The 10,773-nt window shown below is 40.6% G+C and overlaps 1 protein-coding gene across 2 annotated transcripts; it reads right to left on the bottom strand.

Moving 5' to 3' along the window:
• Positions 1-1,342: 1,342 nt before the first annotated feature.
• Positions 1,343-8,364, bottom strand: LOC138969079 (sequestosome-1-like). Of its 2 annotated transcripts, none has more exons than XM_070341785.1 (7): positions 7,917-8,364; positions 6,603-6,752; positions 4,964-5,172; positions 4,330-4,567; positions 3,651-3,973; positions 3,049-3,163; positions 1,343-2,687 (listed from the first exon to the last, which is right to left on the bottom strand). In XM_070341785.1, the coding sequence occupies exons 1-7, from the start codon at positions 8,080-8,082 to the stop codon at positions 2,530-2,532; spliced, it is 1,359 nt and encodes a 452-aa protein (XP_070197886.1). In that variant the 5' UTR covers positions 8,083-8,364; the 3' UTR covers positions 1,343-2,529. The 2 variants fall into 2 exon arrangements, with proteins under 2 accessions (XP_070197886.1, XP_070197885.1); XM_070341784.1 differs by having other exon boundaries at positions 4,964-5,175; positions 7,917-8,363.
• Between the last annotated feature and the right edge of the window lie 2,409 nt (positions 8,365-10,773).

Here is a 10,773-nt window from a genome sequence, read left to right as displayed (position 1 = left end):
TATGTCAAAGCAGCACCGCCCTGATATGGCCCTTCGTGGTCGGCTGGGCGTTAAGCAAACAAACAAACAAATAGTAATGCATCTTGAAATGTCATTGATTGCGCTGGACTTAACTTCTATTTCTTCTTAAATTGTTGTTCAGTTACCCCTCAATGGGCTAGGGTCCCATGAAAAAAAGCATGTCAGTCTCTCTCAGTCTCTCAATCGCTCTCTTCCTCTCTCTCTCACACTCTGGCAGCTCAACCCCCATCAGCTCAACTCTCTCTCGCTCTCCCCCTCTGTGTGCCCCTTCTTTCACTTTCTCTCTCTCTCTCAGCTCCCCCCCCCCCCCCCCCCCCCCCATCAGCTCAACTCTCTCTCGCTCTCCCCCTCTGTGTGCCCCTTCTTTCACTTTCTCTCTCAGCTCCCCCTCCCACCTCTCAGCTCAGCCGCCATTCATTCTCTCTCCAACTCTAGCAGCTTCTCTCTCTCTCTCTCTCTCCCTTCTTCTCTTTCAATAGTCAATATTAATATATTGGTGTCTTATTTTGAACTGATTTAACACTTTTCCTACCGTTTGGAAGATGTATGGGCAGGAGAGCCAAAACATTTTATGGTCGCTTGGAGAACAGTCCCCTTAACAGATTTTTGAAATGACATGTACGGTGGTCACTTTTCCTACTGTCTAACGACTTTGAAAATGTAATAGAAATTCGGTCGTTAAATGGAGGAGCCGTAGTATAGAATAACATTTTGGTTACAACTTGTGAGATTGAAGGAAGAAGTTGTATTCCATTCAAGTGTTTTAAGATGTTGTTTAATCGTTATTGTAATATTAAGAATAATTGAGTTTCTAATAAAAAGAAAACACACCAGTAACCAGGTTAGGTACTTTTTTATCAATATTTCTTCAGGATGGTATGGAATGACGGCACGTGATGTAATTGAGTTTCATCACTTTTTTTTGTGCTGTACCGTTATTAATTTAGACATGTTTGAGAAAACCAAGTAATGTTTGATGCAAGAGCATTTCTTTGTGTATTTAGACAACATCCGACAATGGTCAGATCCCTTTCTTGGTGTGTCACCTTCTCAAAACGCTGTTTTCACTTATCGTCCTACAACTTCGCATGGATACAGAAAATCTTAGCCTTTCAGAATCACAACATTCAGGAAGAAATATGTACAGCTTTAGTTTTGTCTCAAGTGTCTCATGTTTCGAGGCAGGTTCTGGCATACCATGATTGTTTTGTTGTGTTTTGTGTGTGTTCGTGTGTCTTTCAGCATGCAATTTGTACAAAGCCTGGTTAATTACGCATCCACACACACACTCATACACACAGGAAGAAGAAGAAGAATGGGATTAAATTATGACAAGTCTTTATTGATTTTGTTACAATCTTTTCCACAACAACATGTCAATGAAAAAATGCACTCTGAACAACGATCAGCATTCCACCTTCATTAATCAATACAACTGACAATCCCTCTGTTTTGCATAAAATGCAACCATCCGTGCAATTCTATTACCTCACTTAGAAGAAAACAAATCTCATGGTATTTCATGTAGAACTATCAATATTTCCATCCACTTAATCATTATTTAACGAAAAAATAGAAAGATAAAAAATAATACACTCACCAAGCATCACATTTAATGCTTGAAATATTTTGTTAACATTATTTCCTGAAACGTGCAAAAATGTTTGGCATAGTTTTACCCTTATGTACTCCAAACATACATGTTCAACTATGTTCCGCTTTTAAAATCAGATACAATATGAGAAGTTTACAATAACAGCACATTGATCTTGTTACAATGAAGTCCTTACATATAAATGAACGATGTAAAGGAAATCAACTAAAATAAAAACCTAACATTAAGGATAAATTATATGCACACCAAAAGTGATAAACAGTTTTATTACAAGCAAAAAATAAGTCAGTTATGTCTACAAATAATACATTGTCTGGTCTAAAATGAGCATGGGTAAACAATCTGGGTTAAAAGTACATTTTTCAGACATTTACTTTTGGGTTTTTACAAAAAGTGTAAACTTCTAAAACTTTGTTTTGACATGCAAAAGTCAGCAAATCATCAGTATAAAAGATTAACATTTTCAAAATAAAAAAGATGCAGTTAACAGACATCAAATTTGTCATTTTCACAATTATAAACAAGAAAGATTATAAGTATTTCATACTGTGATGAAAACAAATCAGTATTTGCCAAGCCATGCTAATGAATCATTCAGATTCAAAGATATCTAAGCACAACATCAAATCATCAACAGTTAAAAACCAAAAACAAATGAAATCGTGTCCAAAAAACCCCACTTCTTTCTCAGAACTACAAAAACAGTACCATTAGCAAAGAAAAGAAATACAGAAATACAATTGGTCTCAAACCTACGCAGATAGCGCAGAGGTCACAAAGTCGCACAAAAAGGTCTGTTCCAGAATTTCTTCTTTTTCTCATCGAAAAGAAGCGAAATCACAATGACAAGCAAAGCAGTGCTTATACAGGAACCAATGAAGGTCAAATCAAGTTTATGCAAGGCGACCAGCTTGCTGAGCTCCAAGCTTCAGCGTGTCAAGAGCCTGGGAAATGTCCCCGTCTGTGGTTGTGAGAAGTCTTGTCAGCCATTGAGCATCGTCGTTGAATCCCATGGCCTTCATCATCTCCACTGCCTGGGCCACCTTCAGATCTGAAAGAGAAGAGACAATTTCATAAGCTGGTTGAGCTTGTGGGTGTGTTTGGTGTGCTGATTGATGAATTATTGATTGCAAGACTGTACACCAAAATGCGTTGTGTGTGTAACTGAGGATAGATTTGACTGACTGCACTGCTCCACAGACACAATTGTATTTGCTGGTAAATTTATGTGGAATGTGTGACAAGTGGCACTGAGGGAAACAAGCGTGATGTACATTTTCAAGTCTGAGAACTAGGAAAAAATATGTCCTATTTTGGGGGGGCTCCAACATTATAGATAATTTATGATATAGCTGAATTTGTGATGTAGTGTAATGCAATGTAGTGGAAGTCCAAAACTTGTACAAACTTACTGGGATAAAGGCCTTCAAGTGGAACGCCTTCAGGGGCGGAAGCTTCTGGTCCATCTGTGGCAGTCTCGTTCAGCATCGTCCAGTCATCTTCATGTGATCCAGCCGGGGATGCCTCCTGTAGCAGAACAAAGTTATAAGTGTTAAGAATAATACAAAAACGTATAAGATATGACTAAAACTATTAGTTTTGTGCTCAGATTCTTTTTGGAAGCACGAGAAACTTAGGACTAGAAATGCCTTGTAGCAGGTGTTTGAATAACAGCATATAAAGAAATATTGTCCCAATAGACTTAATCTTGAAAACTCTCCCAAAACAGTTAAAAAATAAGAATCTCACTGATTATGCCAAGATCTGTCCGTTTTTTTTTATTGTAGCAAAAAAGTGTATGGCTTTTTCCAACAGACTAAACTGGAAACACTGTTACTAAGCTCTACATTTGGACAGTGTTTTCAACATGAAACACATACTCATGTATCCAAGTCAGTTAGTGTCTTTTGTCATCTTTCGTTTTGCGTTTCTTCACAGAATTTCTAGTTGATGCTAGAGGCAAAACTTCTAATGTTATTCCAAACTAAGCAGTCTAGTTCTCCGCGACTATTACCTTGCTGCGAGGTGGCTCCTGGGAAGTGGGCTGAGAGGAGACGTCTTCCATGGTCACGGGAATCTCAACCTCCTTCTCCTCGGCAGCTGGTGTCTTGGGAGCCTGCTCAGCTGGTTTCTCTGCTGGTTTTTCTGCAGGTTTCTCTCCTTTGTTGCAACCGGGCTTTGGCATGCGTGTGCACCCTCCGGGATTGCCGAACATACCCCACTGCCACATCCCAGGTCCACCAGCACCGCATCTGCCAGTTCCACGTCCGTTGCCACGGAAATGACCTCTCTGTGGCTTCTCGTCGCCATGGTGAACTTCGTAGCTTACGTCAATGCCTAAAATTAAGGGATGAAAATGTTCATGTAAATGTTTTATTCACTTTGAGGTCCTTACTTGAGGGTTTTAATGCTGATGGAAACTATATTTTTACTTAAAATAGGGAATAGAACGATCCCATAGAGGGTTTGCACCGTCAGGTTTTAATTAATGGGGCATGGGATTGTTCAAGTGGAAGCCATCAGATACAGACATTTTTGTTTGACTTCATGTTTGACCTCAGTGTAAAGATTCAGCTCAACAGTAATTTGTCAGAACCCCCATCCCCCCTCTTTCTCTCTCTCTCGCTGACACACATATCTAAAACACATGCACTGCACACACACACACATCCTCTCTTCAAACACAAACCTACCGAAAGGATCCAAAAAGGCAGAGATGTTCTCGCCAATATGGTTAAGGTACTCGTCCTGAGCGTTTCCCATGGGGCATCCGTCTGGCTGCTGGGCTCCGCTGGTACCAGTGCTGGACTCTGCCTCAGTGGGCTGACCAGCGGCATTGGCTCCAGCACCAGCTGGACACTGTCCATTGTTGGCTTGGCACTTCTTCATGAAGCGGTGCATCCAGCGGCGAAAGTGGGGAGGCATGAAACCCTGCAATGGTCAAAGACAAAAAAGATATGTCATTTTCGTTCAAGAAACAGGTTTTGTCATGGAAGTAGCAGTATTACCGATACTATTGCAAAATTTCAAGGCCTGGCATTATGCCACCACTTAATAAAGATAAGCATTTAATCACTTGAACTATCAACAACAACAAAAGTCAGTAAAAGCATCAATCTTTGTAAAGTGGTACCTATAATGAAAGGACACCCTTTGGACCAATCAAGTGTTCCCATCATGCTGGTGGCCTTGACGGGTATATTTTAGAAAAAGATAATAGACAAAGGGACATCAGAAGATGTCCTTTCGTTAGAGGTGTCCTCTCACCAGAGGGGCTAAACAGCGCAGAACACCACAGCAATCCAATCAGTGAAGAGAACAACTTACCGCTTGACCTCCAGCCATTTGAGGGTGGGTGATCTTGAACTTGTCATGCTCAGGGTGGGTGCCCTTCTGCTCGCAGGCCTGGCAGAGATCGTAGTCGGGGCAGATGACGCACTTGAAGCGAGGTCCATAGATGCTTGACTCACAGCCATCACACACAACACCTGGGTGGTGAACTTTCTCCTCCTGGGGTTTCTCTCCAGTGGCACTACCTGCTAATGGAGAAAAAAGAATGTATTCACAAGAGAGAGAAAAAAAGTTTCATTGTGTTTATTTACGGAAAATAAGGTAGGATGTATTTATACCGAACACTGGTGCAAATTTCAAAGAAAACAATTGTCTAATGAAGGATCAGACAGTCAAGTTATTTACTGCTGAGCATTCTAGTTCTAGTATCTTGGCATCCTAGGTCTGATTGACACAAAGTTGCACAAGAACACATAAGGCTAACAATCGCCATGATTAGGTCTATGTTAGTCACTCTTTACTGCAAGCCCCAGTTTGTACACCAACACATGTCATAACAAAACCTTCTTGTACAACCCTCTACTCAGACACTACAATTGTACAAATGTTCATAAACCCATCTTGCTCACAATCAAAAACATGTTCTCCTTTTCACATAAGAAAACAAACAAACAAAAACAGCACACAAGAAACAAAACAAGTCGCGTAAGGCGAAAATACAATATTTAGTCAAGTAGCTGCCATTGTTCAGCAAGACCGTATACTCGTAGCATCGTCAGTCCACCGCTCATGGCAAAGGCAGTGAAATTGACAAGAAGAGCGGGGTAGTAGTTGCGCTAAGAAGGATAGCACGCTTTTCTGTACCTCTCTTTGTTTTAACTTTCTGAGCGTGTTTTTAATCCAAACATATCATATCTATATGTTTTTGGAATCAGGAACCGACAAGGAATAAGATGAAAGTGTTTTTAAATTGATTTGGACAATTTAATTTTGATAATAATTGTTATATATTTAATTTTCAGAGCTTGTTTTTAATCCGAATATAACATATTTATATGTTTTTGGAATCAGCAAATGATGGAGAATAAGATAAACGTAAATTTGGATCGTTTTATAAATTTTTATTTATTTTTTAAATTTTCAGATTTTTAATGACCAAAGTCATTAATTAATTTTTAAGCCACCAAGCTGAAATGCAATACCGAACCCCGGGCTTCGTCGAAGATTACTTGACCAAAATTTGAACCAATTTGGTTGAAAAATGAGGGCGTGACAGTGCCGCCTCAACTTTCACGAAAAGCCGGATATGACGTCATCAAAGACATTTATCAAAAAAATGAAAAAAACGTTCGGGGATTTCATACCCAGGAACTCTCATGTCAAATTTCATAAAGATCGGTCCAGTAGTTTAGTCTGAATCGCTCTACACACACACACACACACACGCACGCACACACATACGCACATACACCACGACCCTCGTTTCGATTCCCCCTCGATGTTAAAATATTTAGTCAAAACTTGACTAAATATAACAAAAACACTCAAGCACACACACACACTTCTCCAGATCCACATCCATCCTCAATCCATCATACATAAGTGCTCAACAGCACGAATGATGATGTCAAAGATGACAACAATAATAACAACTTGACTAAAGAGTTTGTCTTACCAGTAGCTCCCTGACCACCGGCAGAGGACGAGTCCTTGGTTTGGTCCCCAGTTGGCTTGACAAAAAGACGCAGCACACCGTCAGGAGAAGACTTGACGGCTTCCATCAGCTCAGGGGTAGAGGAGAAGGTCACAAAGTCGCCATCAGAATCTAAAAACAAAAAAACAATTTCATGGCATGATTTATTTTTTCAATAAAAACTCTGTTTACTGGTCTATGAGTTATATATATATATATATGTGCTTGGGTTGTTTGAATTCATAAGAAGCAAATCATTAAAATAAAAAAAAAAGGGGGGGGGGGATGGAGGAAATAAAATACGAATTGGGAGGAAATAAATAACATAGAAACTAAGACTACTTCCTGTGCATGATTCACATGAGCATGATGAACAGTTATTCTTTTTCCTTCATTCTGTCAGTTACCTATCAATTATCTTCCTGTAACAAAGTGGACTCAATGGGATAAAACATGTGTACCATACTTCAGTACTTGTCAAACTCTCTTAACTGCGAACACATTTATTCTGTAGACATAATTCATAAATTCATGCTGTTGTCAGTCTTCAGTCAGTGACACATTAAAATTTGAAATGACAGATCTGCCCCTCTGAGTGAGAATGGAAGCTGGTTGAGTGCCCTAAACTTGCAAGGATGAAATAGATTGAAACATTGATTTTTGAATAATAATTATTATTGTTTAACGGATCATATAAACTTGGAGTGATTCTGGTGTAATCTCTAAATTAAATGTACTTGAAAAAAATAAAATCATCTTATTCTTATGGATCTTAATTGCAGTGCAAAGGTGAAAATCTTCCTTATATTGATCATTCCTCACTGCTCATTTACAGTTTACTGTAACATGTTTAATACTGAATGGTCATAAGTGACAGTTTCACAAATAAAGCTCTACTTTCGCAGGGGTTTTGGTATTTTTTTCTTCCTATTTTAATTTAAATTAGGATCTACTTATGAATCCTGGTATAAAAAAAATACATTTATAACTGAAAAGGGAATACATGTAAGCTTAGTTCACTCTCACTTTTTCAACAATCTGGGAGCCCGGGTAGGGACAGGCCAAACAAACATACAGACATACATGTACAAATCATTTACAGTCCTGTGATGGTAAATTTACAAATCATCTATAATTATAAATTCCCACTGCGATGTAGTTCAGTCAGTTCATGTTTACATAGGCAGAGAGAGAGAGGGAGAGGGAGAGAGAGAGAGAGAGAGAGAGAGAGAGAGAGAGAGAGAGAGAGAGAGAGAGAGAGAGAGAGTCATCGATCTAAAAGTCTATGCGGCTGACCTTGCCATTGCAGACGAAACCCATTTTCGGGCAGCGAAAAAATGTCGCACACTTTCTTGACCAGCACCCGATACAGCTCAGATGTGCCCGAGGGTACCTGGAAGCGACGAATCTCCCCTTTCGCGTCGCCGTTTTTCTCGAGAAATGCCTTGACGTTCAGAACCATGTTGACAGATGTTTGGTCTTCGATTCTTATGCAGTTGTTGTTGTTTTGGTTGCAAGACCAGCAGACGATAACGCAGCTTAGTTGTGAATTGTTGAAGATCGAGTTTTATGCAGAGACAAGTGTAGCTCTAGTGAAGCTCAGGCTCGGAATGTCCTTCTCTGTCGAAAAAGGCTGCTAATATAGTACACAACTCGCTATGGCGGCGTTCTAAATGTCGTCGTCACCTTTATGGCGCAGCTCTAACTCCTTGTGTCATGGAGGAAAGGCCAAGCCAAAATGCGTTGGATCACGGTCACGTGGGATGACAAGGATGCTATTATTAGTAACAAAATGAAAATAATACCTCTTCCGCGAGTCTAGCAACCAATCAGATTGGTCCGGGTGGGGTGAAAGGTTATAATTATGATAGTAATTTGTCAACACAGGCGAGTGTGGCAGAACTTTCGGCTTCGCGAACAAGCCAGAAGCTATGGAACCGAGTTTTGATGATGCAGCATCTTAAATCACTTTCATCAAGTCATTTTGCGTTTTTTTTGCCTTTCCCGATTTGTACAGTTTTTTTGTTTTGTTTTTAGGCACTGAGTTTGTCTAATTGTTTGTTTGTTTGTTTGTTTGTTTGTTTGCTTGTTTTTCTTTTCTCAGCTTTTTTTTCGATTGTCTAGCCGGAACAATGAAGTTACGTATAATAACGATACCCATGCACATAAATTAACTGATCATCCCTTGTCAAAAACCTATTTTTTTCAGTCTTCCTTCTCAGTTTTCGGACCGACAACACCGACATTGTCACAGACACAGCCCTGATAGCATAGTAACGTTAATTTAACGTTAATTTAACGTTTGCATGGTTAGATTTTGGTTTACGGTTAGCATTAAACGTTAAATTAACGTTAATTTAACGTTAGCATGCTACCTGGGAGACTCAGACACAGACTAAAACACACACACACACACACACACACAGGCTGACTGACACGCGCGCGCGCGCGCCGCGCACACACGCACACACACTGGCACACACACACACACATACACACACTGGCACACACACACACACACACACACCGTTGACAATGTCACATGTTTTGAAAAAAGCTCAGTCCAGCTCAGTAACTAATGACTGAGAGAGAGAGAGAGAGAGAGAGAGAGAGAGAGAGAGCAGGTGCTGTACACCGCAGTGTGTCGGTGTGTGTGTGTGTGTGTGTCAGTGTAGATTACAGCCGGGAAGATGGAAGGTTATTTAGTTTATGGAACAATTAGTTTTATATCAAATTTAACAAATGTGCCTCCGGTGTGACGTTTTCATCCTTCGCCGTGGTGATATTTCGATTCTCGGCCTCGTTGATCTAGTATAAACTCTACACTGAACAAAAAACCACCCTTCGATAGTACTGATGAGCGACCTTGTGTACCTTACATTCATGGGGCCAAATTTGTCCAACCAATTTTTGTTATTTAACTTAGAAATTTGATTCATCCTAAAATGTTTCCCTTCTTACTCAAGGGACGTAACCACTCGGTACACGTTTTCGAATAAATCGATTTTGGGGGTGAAATCTATTACATTTCACCACCAATTTTTTTTCACATGCAAGAAACTGACATGCTTTTCGTCCATAAATAATTTCCCTTCTTAATTTTACCAGGAAACAACATTTCAGTCTTGAGTGACACCGGCACGGTTGGCCTAGTTGTAGGCTAAGGCGTCCGCCCCGTGATCGGGATGTCGTGGGTTCGAACTGCCCCGTCGCGGCCGGGTCATACCTAAGACTTTAAAAATTGGCAATCTAGCGGCTGCTCCGCTGGCATTATGGGGTTAGTGCTAGGACTGGTTGGTCCGGTGTCAGAACCCGTCGCGATATAGTTCGTGGTTGAAAACGACGTTAAACACCAAATAAAAATAAAGAAAGGTGTCAGAATAACTGATGTGACAGGCTGGGTGAGACATGAAGCCTGCATTGCGACTTCTGTCTTGAGTGTGGCGCACGTTATATGTCAAAGCAACACCGCCCTGATATGGCTCTCCGTGGTCGGCTGGGCGTTAAGCAAACAAACAAACAAACACACAAATGTGCCGTGTCAGTTTGTTTCGTTTTGTCTGAATCATTCTAAACGTTCCTATTATAAAGCCGACTTAATTTGTTTGGATGTTCGTCAGTCTGCCGGGGCTACGCAGGAATAGTACTGATAAAGAGACAACAAGAACATAATAAGAATGTGAAATGACGAGCTGCGCGTGACAATTCGTAAGACGGAAAATACTGCGTAGCTTCATAAATAACTGCGTGGGCCGGGTTTTGTCAACAGGCGGAAACTGCGTGGCCTCCGAAATAGCATTATGAAAAGTATCATGTGTCGAGTGAGTCACTTCCATCTAACTGGTTCTAACCAGTATTACTAAGAATAGGTAGCTACGCAGGTCACAAACACGAGAATGTTCCCTAGACCTGCGTTGGCCGTTGCATCAGGAAAAGACTGCGTGCATGGCGGCTTGGACGGCGCGGCGGCTTAGCTGTCCAATGTCACGGGTTTTCCCTGAGTATATGACTCATAGTTCGGTCGCGCAGGCCTGTGTACGTTTTACTTTGATCTTTTAGCAATGAAGGTTCGTGGCACAGGCACCGACAAGTATTCATTTTGTATGAGGCAGACTCCTGCAATGCCGTAAGTGTAAGTTATGAGACCGTATTG

Source organism: Littorina saxatilis, linkage group LG6 (assembly GCF_037325665.1).
Source record: "Littorina saxatilis isolate snail1 linkage group LG6, US_GU_Lsax_2.0, whole genome shotgun sequence".
Taxonomy (NCBI): Eukaryota; Metazoa; Mollusca; class Gastropoda; order Littorinimorpha; family Littorinidae; genus Littorina; species Littorina saxatilis.
This window is presented reverse-complemented; position numbering and strand designations above follow the sequence as displayed.